Here is a 15,366-nt window from a genome sequence, read left to right on the forward strand (position 1 = left end):
GCGACGCCGAGGACAAGGAGGAGGGCCAGGAGGAGGAGGAGGAGGACTCCGACAGCAAGTTCGCCCGGTTGGAGGCGCAGGAGGCGGCGGACGACAAGGCGGCGGCAAGGAAGAAGTCCAGGGCGCTGGCGCGGGCGGCGCGTCGTCAATCGTTCACCGACGACGACGACGAAGACGCCATTTCTTCCAGTTTCAACTCCTCGACGGGCGCGTCGTCCTCCAGTTCCGACGAGGAGGTGACAAGCAAGAGGCGCAGGAGTTTTGACGACGAGGCAGGGCCTTCTAACAAGAAGGCCAAAAAATAGTTTTAGTTTATACGTTTATAATTTTCTTCTTCTTTGTATGTTAAATATGTTTAAATCTAGTCGATTGAAGTATCCGGTTAATTGTTTAGGCTATAATCTATTCGATTCGACCAACATGACATCATTGAGTATAACTTTTTCGCGTTTAAAACTTGATCATTGAACAAAATTGAAAAGAAGTAGCACCAAAAAAAACATTTGCATGTCCAAAATGCGTCGGACCGCTGGAGGTAGCCCCCGACGCAAACGGACATTTCACCCCTCGCGGTTATTTAGGCGTCCGCCAGGCGACGCAAACGGACGCGAGCGGACAATTTGGGCGTCCGAAATGCGTCGCGCCGCTGGAGATACCCTTATGCCAGAACTTCACCGTTTCCTAATATCTGATAAACACCATGGTAATGGGAGCCAAGAGAGCATGTGAAGACTCAAAAGTCAAAACCCAGGCACAGTAGTAACTCAGTAAGATCTTAATGTCATTTTCCAACGTTTTACCATAGACTACCAAAATAGTCTTACATAGTTTTTTGAACGAAAGCATGGCAGGGAAGAAGGCATTAGCTAAGCTAGAGCAATTCTTGTAAGTTTTTGCCAAATCATCAGCTCCTGATCTACAAGTGCAGCGCCAGGTTGATAATTACTTTGGGGGATACTGTTTTCACAAGACACCAACTAGTTAGCAGTGAACAATCAGAACCAGAAAAATACTGGGGCGCTGCCATTGCTATGATGGGGCAATGCTCAGCTGGCAAGCGCTGAGAGCATGCCGCCGCCACTCTTCGAGGCCAGCACGACCTCCCAGCCAGGCCCTTTCAGGGGGATAAGAGGGGTGGCATCGGCAGCGGCAGGCGGGCCGGTGAGGTCGCTCCTATCCATCACCTTCAGAAGATCCTCGTCACTGATGTCTGTTTGGATCATCCTGTCTTCCTCATCCAGCTCATCCCTGAGCAGCGCGAGCAGCTCCTCCTCCTGCATTTTCAGTAAAAGAAAAGAACAAATCAATGATCAGTCACACTTCCCAGTGTTTTGCTTCTCTATTGTATTTAGCTCTGTTGGTGTTCCATCTATGAAGAAACAATTTACGCAGTACACTTAACACGATGTATCACTCTGGGACAGAAATTTTTACATCTAAGACGTTAGGTTTCGCGCTATTTTGTTCAAACTGTCCCTTTCCGATCACGACATGCTCTAGCTTCAACTTTCCAAAAGCTTTCTTGATAATCCGTCCCTGCAACAGTGAGGAGATGAGTACCGATGCCACAAAATATATCCAAGCAAGAGTCTGAAGGTCATCCAATCATACTTCAACAGAATTGGATGTTGCCAACCGATAAACATGCACTGGGTGTGTTTGGCCAATCCGGTGGCATCGATCCATGGCCTGTAAATCCATCTGAGGATTCTGCAGAATGAAGCAAAAAATTCAGCATGTCACAGATGGAAGGTAACTGAAGGCAAGGAGCAAAGCTACAAAAAAAACCATCTATACGAAAGAAAGAAATATCCAAACAGGGAGATGGCATGTGCAGATTTTAATGATCTTTAGTTCTTTATTTTGTAGTTATACCAACATTGAGTACTACAGGTATAGAAAATTACCCAGTCACTGTCATACAGGATACAGGTATCAGCAGATGTAAGATTGATACCAAGCCCACCAGCACGTGTGCTTAAAATGAAGACATTCATACTGCTGTTCAAGTCATTAAACTCTGCTATCTGCCATAGAAAAACAGTACCAGAAAAATATTGTGAGATAGCAAAACCCATAGACAGCGATCACATTATCTAACAGGAAATGATTAGCACAATACACTGAGAATAAACGAATACAAAGGAACATTTATGGTTTGGAACTCTGGTTAACAGCCATGTTCATTCAAGGGCCAATAAAACCATTGAACCGTCAGCTTGCTGTCCCCAACAATTCTCAGTCTAACCAGCCTGTAGTCAGATATTCCATACCATCCAGTTTTGAGATAAATTAGCTGTCAATTAAGTCCAAGTTTGTTTGTTTTCCTTTGAATGGGATACCTATCCATGGTGTTTTAACATGTTCAATTCTAGCTGATCTTGCACTGTTTACAGGTCCCTGCACAAATTGGGGCACCATGCAGGCAAAATGGAGTACTTCTGAACTGGCAAGCTGTGTGTGTGGTTTGTATCATGTTCAAGCTAACACACATTTGAGAGCTATTACCTATGAAGACGTGTTTTTAAGCTTGTATGATTTGAGAGCTGCTCATGCAAAAAAAAAAGTCAAGCATGTTATTCAGCTCGATGCTAAATTGCTCATCTGCACACTTAGGAAATAAGGTGCCTGCATATGCACATATGTTAATGCAGATGAAGGCAGACACATGGTGCAATTCTTCAGGATCAGATGATATTCAGCAATCTAGTAATAAATGGGCAGACTAGCACATTACCTGCCTCCTCCTTTCTTCTAATTTAACACTACCGTCAATACGGCAAACATTCAGCCCTTTAGTATACAGATAATAATCAATGATGTCCAAAACTTTAGTCCACTGTGAAAATATTAGAACCTGCAAATACATAAGTTGAATTAATTTCAGACCTGAAGGGTAGAATTCATGAAACATGTGCTAGCATGTATATGAATGCAGAGTACAGCCAAGGTGCAAAGACAATGAGAAAGGGCTAAGGAGATCCATAAACCTTGCGCTTTAGTTTGAGCAGGGAATCCAGTAACCTGTCTAACAGCTGAAATTTGCCACATTGTTCCAGAAGCTTATCGATAGGTGGATAGAGGCCTGCAAACAACAATCAAGTACAGTATAGATAAAAGTCAGTGAACAGGCACATACAGCAATTCAGATAGCAAATGTTCAATGAGACACACTTGTTGAGTCGAATGCAGCATTGAAAAGATCAGGATGGGCACAGTTTTTCCTCAGCTGAATCATTAGGTTATTTAGCTTCATCTTCATGCCAGGTCTTCGCAGCACTATAATAAAGGAAACACTTGTCATACTAGAATTAACTGTGGTGCACAGATTGGACTCTGGGTATGAAGGAAGACATGCACGAGGCTGCACATGCATACCTATTTCTGTGCTCTCATGTAAGTAGTTGTCAAATGTTTTCTCAATCAAGTGAGTCTGGATTTGCCTTTGATGCGCAGTCATGTTAGCGTATATGATTATCTCTTTCTTCCGTGGAAGCATCTGTTCTACGTCCTCCTTCATCCGTCTTAATAGAAATGGACGCAAAATGGCATGAAGCTTCGAAATAACAAGTACTCTTTTGTTCTCATCAGTTTCTTCCTGTTGCTGCTCGTCTCCTTTCCCAGAAAAATCAAACCTTTAAGAAGATACTGTCAGACCAATGGAGGCAAAATAAACCAATATATAGAAAATATTTAAAAAAAGTAACCTCACTATATAACATATCAATAAACATAATGTGTCAATATTATATTATTCACCACTCATCAGTACACATTTTAGTAAACATAACCTATCAATAAACAATATAAATAAGAAAAGGCACAAGCTGAAATTGTGCTATAATTAATACAAAATTGGCAAACATGGCACATCAGCATTCAGTACACAGCATATACTGAGGAGAAAATGCTATAAGCCTATAACAACACGTCTCTGTTATGAAAACCGCCCTAGGAAGTATCTGGAATAACAGAGACGTGCTATAGCACTCTGTTATTCCAGATACGTGCTATAACACGTCTCCGTTATTCCAGATACTTCATTTCAACTAGACTGGTTTTCATACGTTCTAGACATCCCAAATTAAGAATTTAGAATAAGATAATCTGTATACAAAGCTATATACCCAAAACTGTCTGACAAACATGGAGGTTGCTGTTCTGGTGCATGAAGACATCACCCAGAGAGTTCTTGCGGTGCTCCATATTCGGATCACTGGGAGTCTGTCAATGTGGGTTGTGATGGCGCTGGCATGTACCCTTAAAAACAGGGTACCGTTGCCATTTGCCACAGTTGTGAGTAACCAGTTCTATATTATTATTATTGTTGTTATTATTATTATTAATGCAGCACTCCTGCCAGGTTACTTGGAAATAAAATCTAAATTTCCGGAGTTGCATTGAGCGGTAGAATTACTGCAATTATACAAGATAAATTATGCTTGAGAACAGATTGACTGAAACTAATAGATCCCTTTGCATTGGTCTAACCAAACTATACCTTAACTACCCAGTAATGATTACTCTTATAAGTTATAAACCCTGAAAAGTGTCTTGATTAGAAAAACCAACATATCTGTGCTGTTAGATACACACATAAATCATCTAAAAAAAGATACACACATAAATCGACTTTCAATACAACCTCTAGCCAATGTCAAGGAAAACCTTTTTGAATGCTAGATAAATGTTACAGTGGAAAATTTAGTTGGCTTATTATTAACTATATAATCCATACAAAGAAAGAAGGCCAGAAGATAGCAACTGTTCAATGATGAACACAAGTGCTTCCAGGATATGGAGACTAGAAACAAAATGGCATGTGCAGAAATTACGCAAGGTAAAGGGTAGCAAATAGTGCGGGTCTTAGCTATGCAAATCATACCATGACTCAAATTCCTGATGGGATGAGAATATATCAGGCAAAATGAAGTTCAATAGCGACCACAGCTCTGCCAGATTATTCTGAAGAGGTGTGCCAGTCAAAAGAAGTTTATTGGCCATTGGAATGCGCTTTAACTCTCTCAATAACTTACATTTCGAATTTTTCAACCGATGTCCCTGCACAAAGTTTGAACTTATGTTGACAAGGGAAGAGAACCATAAATCGTCCCTTATTTAGATGTTTTCAGAGTGTGTGTTCTTTATCACCTCATCTACAACGACATACTTCCAATTATAATGAGCAAGAAATTTTGCATCTGACATGGCCATCTCATATGAAGTGATTATGATTGGGAAATCAGGACCAATAGTTTGTGGCATGAATTTTCTTCTTATCTCTGCTCGAGTCACTTTGTCTCCATGGTAAATCAGGCCAGCAAGAGATGGAACAAACCTGAATCAAGTATCTCCACGTAAGACAGCAATTAAGGACACTGAAACAATACTCTGGATACTTTACCTTGAGATCTCATTTACCCAGTTTGAGAGAGTGGAAAGAGGAGCAATTATCATGTATGGACCATGCATGCCTTTCCCTTTAAGATGAGTAAGAAATCCAATTGTCTGGATTGTTTTCCCAAGGCCCATTTGATCAGCTAATATCCCATTTAGCCCATTCTGCCAGAGAGATATTAGCCACTTCACACCCTTTATCTGGTATGATTTCAACTGTCCGCCAGTCATTAATGGAACAAGATTGGCTTGCTCCTTTTCCCACCTTTCTTCTTCTGTGAGAGTACCATCATCAGCAGAACGATCTTCACGGGATCTTGTCAGCATTGCTTCCACCGCCGTCTTAGCCTTCTTCTGAACAACATTTTATTTTATTCGTAGTTAGAAGAAGTAAGAAGTTGTCCACACACAAGTATAGCAAATAAAGAGTAACTTTTTTTTATCATACTTCTCTCACATATTAAGAACAATCTACAGATATAATATCAGGTAGCCACTTCAAAATGATGACTAGTACCCAGTTAGTACTGAATATAAATGTTCACCATTAAGGACCTATAAGATTCAGATGAAAGTTCAAACACTTCAAAGGAACATCATTTGAATGCCCGAGCTCTTAGCTATGAAGACAGCTGAACCTGGTGGCTATGTGCATCAATCGATGCAGAGGCCAGAGGCCATCCTCCTTTTCAAAAAGAAAAAGGCTGAACCTGTGTTACATGCTTACAGCAAATCTCAAATGGCTCTCTCAATTACGGTTTCTGAACTAGTACATTAAAGCTTGAGAGGATGCTGCTACTGAAGGCATTCAGGAATTTGGAAAGCGAATATTGAACAATCAGGATAGCACCCTCTCTAGTTTTCCTCAAGCGGAAACACATGTTGTAATCCTAAGTCCGTTGAAAATGTAAAAGACTACACATAATGCAATAAAGTAACAGTACATAGCAACCAAAACATCGGCATAAACTAGAAGATAGCCAAAGAATACAAACGAACATATCAACATAACAGGGAATAATAGATGAAGTCTGCACTCACATCATTGTACTGTGGTTTAGAATTCGTTGTCCTCTTTTTACCACGTCCTTTCTTCTTGTCTTCCACAGGTTCCTCTTCATCTTGAGGTTCAACAACTTTCTGCTTAACCAACAGGTAGCGCCACCCTTGTCAAGAAGCAAAACTAACTAGCAAGAAATACTAAGAAAAGAGATATGGTCATCACGCAGCGAGGGACTCATACATCTGTAATCTCCTCCATCTTTTCAAGTAGAAATTCTGAATAGAGCTGTGTCTGTGTCAGCAGCTCATCCAACTTGCTAAACCGTGCATTGGGATCAAAAGCAAGTCTTGTAGCTTCTTCTTTCCTTTTAGCCTCTTCTTCTTCCTCTACCTTAACTCGTGCCTCATATAACTTCTCTTCCTCCTTTGTCATCACCTCTGTGACGACGAATGGGCCACTTTTTTTGGCCTCGGGGTCAACAGGTAGAGATGAACTTCCATCTAAGAACTGATCCTCGGTCTCCTCTTTCACAGAGTGAAATAGCTGCTCCTCAGCCTTCAACGCCTCGGCAATGGGGTGCACCAAAACACTGCTGGCCTTGAGCTTACTTGCTTCAACAAAATCATTGGCTTTGTCATTCTTGGCTTCGAACATTTTCTAAACAAAATAATCAGATCAGGCATAAGGATCAAAATTGTTGGAGAATGTCAACAGACAGAATACAAAGTCACCCTAACAAAAGCACATGGACTTCATCTAGAGCAGGGTGGATCAAGATGGTGCGCCAGGTGTGCACAGGTACACCCAGAAATTGTGGAGGTCAGTGCGGTTAACTGATCACTGGACAAAAACAAGCTCATACTCTTTGTTGTAATTACACTTGATTTTTTGTACTTATGTACACATGATTAATTGTACTTAATGGAAATTTATAACTACAGAATGTCTTATATGCTGTATCACTTATACACTATGGAATGATGTGACAAATATTGCAGTCTCTAGGCCTAACAAAGTTAGCCTTGTATAGTTTTTGTTTTGTTTTTCTTTGAATTTTTTTGTAGCTCTGCTACCCCCCTGTATGCTCCCGTCTTCTCAACGGCTTCTTCTAATATACAATGACGCGTGCTTTGTCATGTGCTCGAAAAAAAAAAGCGCTCATGCATGGTCCAGCTTCACATATTTCAAACAGAACATACAAACCAGAAAAATTATGAGATACTCCCTCCTTTCCATATTAGTTGTCGCAGATCCAGATGTATCTATACACAAAATGTGTCTAGATACATCTAAATCAGCGATAACTAATATAGAATGGAGAAAGTAAATAAAATATTGCGCACCATATGGAGGAGTTAATCTCAGGAAAAACATTGTGCGTCAAACCAGCTGCAAACATCACCTCATACTCAGAGTGCTACAGCAGACGCATCAGATACTATTGCCGTGTAAATATCGGAGGGTGAAGAGACTTGTAATATCCTTGACCTGGTGCTTTTGAAAAAACTTGTAGTGTCAAATATGCGGACATAATGCTTTTAAGTCTATGCTTGTGAAACCTGATGTTTGTAATTGTAGTAACAAATGACTTAACTAGTTTTGGTGGCAGATCCGAGCCTTCTCTTTTATTTGAGAATATACCTGAACCTTTAATTTGGACAAATTTGTATTGCAGCCTAGTGCTAGCTAATCGGCCATGGGGTGTCACGGCAGCTTACAATTTTCATCCATCGTACGAAACATGCAAACCTGAGAGCATCTCCACTCGTCTCCCCGAGAAGCCCCCCACGAGCCGTTTTTTACATCCGGACGGCGAAAAACGGCCCAGTCGCGCCCCCAGGTTCTCGTTTTCGTCCGGATTTGGGCCTAAATTCATCCGGCGATCCCACGCCATCCCCGGCCCCCCGGGGAGCGCTCGGGGACTCCGGATGGAGCAAAACCAATCGCCCACGCCCACGTGTCTCCTCTTTCGTCCGGACTCCCCGGGCCATCCTCTTTTTTTCCGAGAAACGCCGCTTGGGGAGCACACGACTGGAAATATACTGCCCCCCAGGCCAAATTTTCGTCCAATCCGGACGAAAATTTCGCCGGATTTGGGCGTGGGAAGCGCCAACGAGTGGGGATGCTCTGACATGCAAGCTTCAAGTTTGTGTGCGTGTGTTGCAAAATAGTACTTCCTCCCTCTCATGAAACATGTCGGAGATTTGTTAAAATTTGGATACTCTCAAATAAAAGAGTATCATGCGACAAAGGGAGTACTTGCCAAAATACATCATCCATAGCAATAGGGAGGGTTAAGTTCCCGTAGAACAATAGTTGCTAACATATTACTCCCTAGAATAGAAAAAGAGGGGGAATTACTAGCAAAAAGAAGATACACCAAAAAATGCTAAAGACAGTACAGTGACAGCAGTAGCATATAGGAACGAAAGCCGTGGCATTAATTTGATCTTCGGATGCACATTAATTACCTCAGCCTTGGTCTCGTTTGCTACCCAGACTTCGGCTGCTGCTCCGAAATGACCTGAAAGAGCCAAAATCAGATGGGATTTTGTGCTGCCAAGAAGGGGATTTGGGGCTTAAGAGGCTGCTTCATTTTTAGGGTTTTCATGAGAGAGCGAGCAAGGGGGGTCAAGAAGCACCGCGGGAGGAGGAGAGGCGCATGGCAGGGGAAGGACAGGGAGGGGGGAGAAGCCTTGATGTGGCGGCGGAACACACCTGCGTCGTCGCTGCCGTCGCCAGTCGCCATCGCCGCCGCCATGGAGCGACGCGGCGAAGGGGAACGCAGCGGGCGGATTTCGGGCAAACCCGAACCTCGCGGAATTGGGGGAATTTGGAGTTCCGTTTCAACGGTCATCCAAACGACCAAACAGGGTTTGCGATTTTTTTCTTTTGCGAAACACAAACACACTACAATAAAAAACGCTCACACATACGCGCACACATTCACCCTTATGAATGCACGCACGCACATCCTATCCCTATGAGCATCTCCGAGAGACTGCGACGAAGATCTGATTCGACGGGTCTTTTGAGATTGACGAAGTCACCACAGACGTCTTGCTGTCGACGGGAACGTCGTCTCCCACTAAAGAATATTCCACTTTATGAGACATCAAAGTGTCAAATCCGGGATTTGAACTCTGGCGGGCTGAGGGGTGCCACTACCCTCTTAACCATCCAACCACAGGTTGGTTCTCAGGGTTTGCGAATTCTAGTTCTCAAACCCAAAGGCTGTATAGATTGATTGAATTGCTTGTTTCATGGTAGTGGAGTACTGCCTCCGTATTCTAAGATTAACTTTGATAAAAAAAAATTGAACAACAAAGTTTTGATTACATTGTATGCAACTAGTATCATTGGGTTCGTATTGAAAAACATCCAATGATCTTTATATATTTAGATTAATTTTTAATCAAAGAAAAAACATGAAAAACAAGAACCCCATATTTATTGAAGTGGAGGGAATGTGTATCTGACATAAGAATATTACTCAATTTGCAAGGTTCCTTTTAAAAAATATTAATTTTGTTAAGCATAATTTACACCGGAGGATATATATTAAATCACAGAAAGCTGCATTCCCACACATGTTTTTAGTAGTATCGGAGTGTTCGAAATAAACACTATCCATAGGTATGGTCACTCGGACAGATAATTGTTACTCCCTCTGCTCCGTTATTCTTGTCTTAGTTTAAGTTTCAATTTAAATTAAAATTATGACAAGAAATACGAAATGGGGAGAGAAAGTATTTTTCAAACTATGAACCTGTACTTCAGAGGTCACACTGTCCACTTGACAATGAAGCTGACATCAGAAATCAGAGAGACCCAATATTGATGGTTTTCAGTGTATCTACGCAATGACTAAATCTGAAGGAAGGGATCCAAAGTTCCAACTGGAATTCACGTCCATGTGCTAATGATACATCTTCCTAATGCCTGAAGTGTCGGCCCGGCCTAACCTAGTTGCGGGCTAGTGAAGAGTATTTTGTCTCCTTTGGTTCATAGGACAGGAAGCACGTAGGTATAGAAAGTGTATATGATTTAAATGTCATGTATAGTTGAACCAAATGAAAAATCAATTATCATTGATTGTAGTGAAGAAACTTTCATGAGCTCCAACCTTATATATTTTTTCCTATGAACTTTAGGACTAGTTTGACTCACAGGGTAGGAAAGATGAAGGGATAAGAAAAATGTAGGATTGGTATGGCCTGCCCCATTAAATCCTATGAAAAATGAAAACTATGAGAATTGGTATAAGTGGTTGTTAGAAATGTATCCAATAGCACAAATCTAATGGAAAAAAATTCTATTGAAATAGACTAAGAGGGGTCCATATGAAAGAATCTCGCATGTTCTATTCCTACAAATCAAACAACGGTTGTAGGAAAAAAATTCATAGGAATACAATCCCGTCAGAATCATGTGCAAATCCTATGAATCAAACAAGCCTTTACACTATAAAATATTTATATGATTATTTACTATGGAATTTGATCGTATGGATCAAACGGCTTTTGTTGGAAAATTTTCATAGAATCCCAATCAAACATAAATCCTTTAGAAATCCTAAAGGAGCCCTAGCACTTTCGAGGATTAGTCGCTGCCATTTTTGCCACCTCCTACACACCAGCATGTTACTCTCTTCCTTTAAGGGCCTGTTTGATTTAAAAGATTTTCATAAAAAAATTGTAGGATTAAATTCTACAGAAATTTTCCTATAATGGGTATTTGATTTGTAGGATTGATTCCCATTGATTTTTTTTCCTAAGCAATACTTTGAACTAGATATAATAGGCACGTCCATGCATACCTCTTTTTGAGAATCTTTGCTATTTTATGGCGAAATCAAATAAATTTTGTTTCATATGAATTCATGTAGGATTGTAGTAGGCACGCCATTGTAATCCTACGTTTTTGTGTTCCTACATTTTTCCTATTCCTACGTTTTATCTATCCTTCGAATCAAATATGCCCTAAATGAATAAAGCTTATAGATTTAATCAAAAGTCAACATTCTCTAAGTTTGACTAATGTTATAGACAAAAATAGGAACATTAACGATACCAAATGAATATTATTAGATTCATTGTGAAATATATTTTCATAATTTATTTATTTCATGTTGTAAATATTTATATTTTCTTCTTTATATTTAGTCAAAGTTTGTAAGCTTTGACTTTTTGACTAAACATATAAGTTTTATTTATCGGAACGGAAGTACAACCACCGTTCAAAAATAAGTAACTTGAACTTTATCTACATATATGATAGTTCATCGTTCACTGGTCGCGGCCAAATTCGCAAAGTATAACAGAGAGAAAACGATGGCGTTGTCATCTTCCTCCTCCATCCCGTCTCTACAGCCGCCGTGAGAGTAGGCAACAGACTCACGGCTTTGGTGCATCGGATCGGTGCTCCTGATCCTCCTCTAGGAACATGGAAAGAAGTGTTTGATGCTTTGCTTCTGCTGTCGAGATGACGTGATGGTGAATTACCGGAGTACACTGGCTGGCTGGTAAGAGAATTAACCAATTACATGTCCTACAGTCTAAAGCATAAAAACGGGATATATCAAAGTATGGCCTTGGACTGTTTGTTCCACTGATCAACCAAACCAACAGGCAGATAGTGATCTTATTTTATATGATCGTGGCCATCGGACCTAGAGATAAACTCTGTGCAGAAGGCCCACACTATATGAACCAGGGCTAATTCAAATCATTGCATGAGGCTCGTTTCAGGTCATTCAGTAAATATCAGTGCTGTAACAACATATGATGTGTGCCTGAATCAGTGATCATAGTTGACATCAGGAGTTATCGTTTGAAGTTGTGAGTGCCACAAGCTATTGTTTACCATAGGCGAAAGAGAGTCCAAAACTTTTGTTCTGTTGTGTTCCCGAATCAGTGATGACACTAGTCTAGATCAAGAGTTCTCGTTTGAAGTTTCGTGAGTGCCACAAATTATTGTTCACCATAGGTACACCCCTCTCGTTCACTATGTGAATGGGAACTGCAGTTCTGAGAAATAAGTTCTGAACATGTTAATGTTCAGACTACGTATAGCTAAATGCAAGTTGTGGTGCTACCCGTATCCAACTTTACAGTTCATAACCGCAAGAAGAAAAAAAATGGTTCAGCTTCCACAACTGTTCAGGTTAATTCAGCATAGCATTACAGACCAAGTATTCTGAATTAACAGCGATTCAAAAATAGTGATTGCGATGCAAATTATATACAAATGATAATGCAAGCAAAAAAAGAAAATGTGTGCTAATAGGAGGAATAATAGGGAAATGTTGTTATTAACTGTTTGCTTCTGTTTGCGGTTTTATTTTTTCCAATAGCTTCTCGGCATCAATAAAACCCCCCAGGGGACCCAATGGTGTATATTTTACTTGCCTCCAGCTGCAAAGATGAGGAGTGTAAATAATTTGAGATGTAATCTCAAAGGAATTCTGTATGGCAGATATGACATATACAAAAATAACAAAGGCAGGGAGTTCTGCAATTTCATTACCTGGGCATAAATGGCAGTGCCAGGCAGTGAAGATGAAGGTGATCAATACTATTAAATGGGGGCTGATGAAAACCAAATCTACAAGACATGCCAAGTTTGTAAGAGATCAGACAGGAAAAAAATGCTCCATGAGTATTGCTGTGATAAAAAAAAATAACAGCCATAATTTTAACAGCATATGAGAAGGCTTTCAGGCTGATTTACAACATGACAGAACAAATATATTTCATTTAGCAATACCTATGTTCCTCAGATATGGGAGCATCTCGATCGAGTAAATCTTTTCCCACCTTCACCATGTGACTAACTGAAAAGGAATAAATGTTATAGTTCACAGAGCAATCCATGATTGCCATATAGGAAATGTAGGGCGGTCCAGGGATATATGAAGCTCTGAGCACCCACCTAACTGGTGATGTTCGTTGGTTATTCGGAGATCATTTATAGTTGGTATATGCTCGATGGGTATGACAAGATAGTGCCTGCAAGCGTTGCACAACAAGACAACCTTAGGTCAGACCTTCAAGCAAAAAAATGGGCATGCACAAGCTGCACATAAACGATGGTTCCTGTTTCTAGTCAATGGATGAACTGAAATCATATTCATGCTAAGACTGAAATCAAGAGAATAATCAGTCTGCCATATAATGGCTTATAAAAGAAGCAGGCAGCACAAAGAGCTGAACATTTCATGCCACTCCTTGTACTGAGTAAATGCCAAGGGTGCTGTCATGTTTGATTGATGCTACTAACCACGGCATAGGTATTAACAATTAATTGATCCCCAACTGTGAACTATATCCATAGGTTCTCTATCAAATGGAATCAAAGAACTACAATTGTGAAAATATACAATGTGATGTTTATGTTATTACTCTGTTTAAGATTAAAATACATAATGCTAATGCCTAAGGCATAAACTGATAAGTGATAACAACTTGCTAAACATAGGAGGTGTTTTAGCTAGGCGTTCACAAAATGTCTTGCACAAGGTACTCCACAGTCCACACCCTCAACCTAGATAGGTTCTCCAATCCGTCGTGCGCTACGAAACTGGTCGAGAATAGCCACCAATTTTTATTATACATCACTATGATAGTGAGTAGCGAACATAGAAATATATAATTTCTTATCAAATACAATATAATTTCTAAATACAAACTAAGTTACAGGCTTAACACAATCAGAATATTACTCGCTCCATTTTTATTAACCTGCATTTTGGCTTTAATGAAAGTCAATAAATTTAAAGTTTGACCAAAGATGCAACAAAAAATATCAACATCCACAATTACTACATATGTATATAATATACATTTCAAGATGATACTAACAGTACGAATTTTATATTTTAGATATTAGTATGTTTTCATATATTTTTAGTCAAACTTTTAAAATTTTGACTTTGACTAAATCTAGAATGCAGGGTAATTGGGAATGGAGGGAGTATACTACCAAAATAATTTGTCAGATTTTCAATGAAAACAACAGTCAGTACACGAAGGAAACATTGCTCGCACCACTGGATAGCATAGAGCGAAAGGATCTCCGATTATAAGCCTTCCATATTGCACTAGCCGAACATACCTAATTAAATCTAAACAACAATTCTCACGATGCTCGCAAGGTGTTCGGCGAAATGAACACAAGCACTACTACATCCAACGATGTATGCTAACAACGCGAGGCCACGAGCAGTGACATGGCACTGCAAGAACACGGTGCAAAGGCTAGAAATTACCTGAACGCAGACGGGTCGATGTCCGGGAACGCGACGACCTTGTCATCCTGTGAACAAAATTCCACACGCTCAGCGAGCAAATCCGAAGAGATTGCGGAGTTTAGATCGGAGACGGTCGGGGAAAGGTGTACGGAACGGAGTAGAGGAGAGCGGTGGTGGAGCCGGGGGCGCCGCCGGCGATGTCGCAGAACACGCACCAGTCAGCCATCGGCGTCCTCTTCGCCGCTCGGCCGCGGAAGCAGAACAGGTTCTTCATGGCTCCCCCTTCCACGCGTTAGAAATCTGGTGGACTGGTGGAGGTAGGTGGGAGGACGCGGCACGAATTGACCGTTTCCGCGCTGCGCCAGGACGCGGCGGCCGTGCTCGGAGATGATGGCCGCCGTCGCGGAAGTAGTCGTCGGAGGCTTTCCCCGCGAGATTCCATGGCGCGGGCGACGCACGCAGCTGGGCCCAGTAGCAGAAGTTTGACCGGGCTGGGCTCTTTCGAGTAGGCGATATTTTGTTGAGGCGAGAATGCCCAAAGCCCAACTGGTGTACAGTATATTTGAGATCTTTTGCTAAAAAAAATGCAATTTCAGAATTAAAAAAAGTAAATATTGGCTCTCTTTTATACTCCGGTGTGAGTGTGACTTCGAGCTTTCTCTGGTATGTGCTTCATACTATTACTAAGCTAAAAAAATACTAGTTTCTTTGAATT

The 15,366-nt window shown here is 40.8% G+C and overlaps 2 protein-coding genes across 2 annotated transcripts; both read right to left on the reverse strand.

The window, feature by feature from the left end:
* Positions 1-760: 760 nt before the first annotated feature.
* On the reverse strand, positions 761-9,265 carry LOC127335744 (ATP-dependent DNA helicase DDM1). The gene is made up of 15 exons (XM_051362471.2): positions 9,119-9,265; positions 8,872-8,924; positions 6,641-7,057; positions 6,439-6,537; positions 5,405-5,751; positions 5,152-5,338; positions 4,886-5,061; positions 3,379-3,635; positions 3,175-3,279; positions 2,991-3,085; positions 2,738-2,857; positions 1,908-2,027; positions 1,612-1,710; positions 1,435-1,536; positions 761-1,274 (listed from the first exon to the last, which is right to left on the reverse strand). The coding sequence occupies exons 1-15, from the start codon at positions 9,255-9,257 to the stop codon at positions 1,047-1,049; spliced, it is 2,544 nt and encodes an 847-aa protein (XP_051218431.1). The 5' UTR covers positions 9,258-9,265; the 3' UTR covers positions 761-1,046.
* Positions 9,266-12,530: 3,265 nt separating this feature from the next.
* On the reverse strand, positions 12,531-15,077 carry LOC127335747 (bifunctional adenosine 5'-phosphosulfate phosphorylase/adenylylsulfatase HINT4). The gene is made up of 6 exons (XM_051362474.2): positions 14,806-15,077; positions 14,670-14,716; positions 13,334-13,410; positions 13,169-13,235; positions 12,929-13,006; positions 12,531-12,816 (listed from the first exon to the last, which is right to left on the reverse strand). Exons 1-6 carry the CDS (start codon positions 14,923-14,925, stop codon positions 12,714-12,716), a joined length of 492 nt encoding a protein of 163 aa, XP_051218434.1. The 5' UTR covers positions 14,926-15,077; the 3' UTR covers positions 12,531-12,713.
* Positions 15,078-15,366: the final 289 nt, after the last annotated feature.

This window comes from Lolium perenne, chromosome 2 (genome assembly GCF_019359855.2).
Source record: "Lolium perenne isolate Kyuss_39 chromosome 2, Kyuss_2.0, whole genome shotgun sequence".
Lineage (NCBI taxonomy): Eukaryota > Viridiplantae > Streptophyta > Magnoliopsida > Poales > Poaceae > Lolium > Lolium perenne.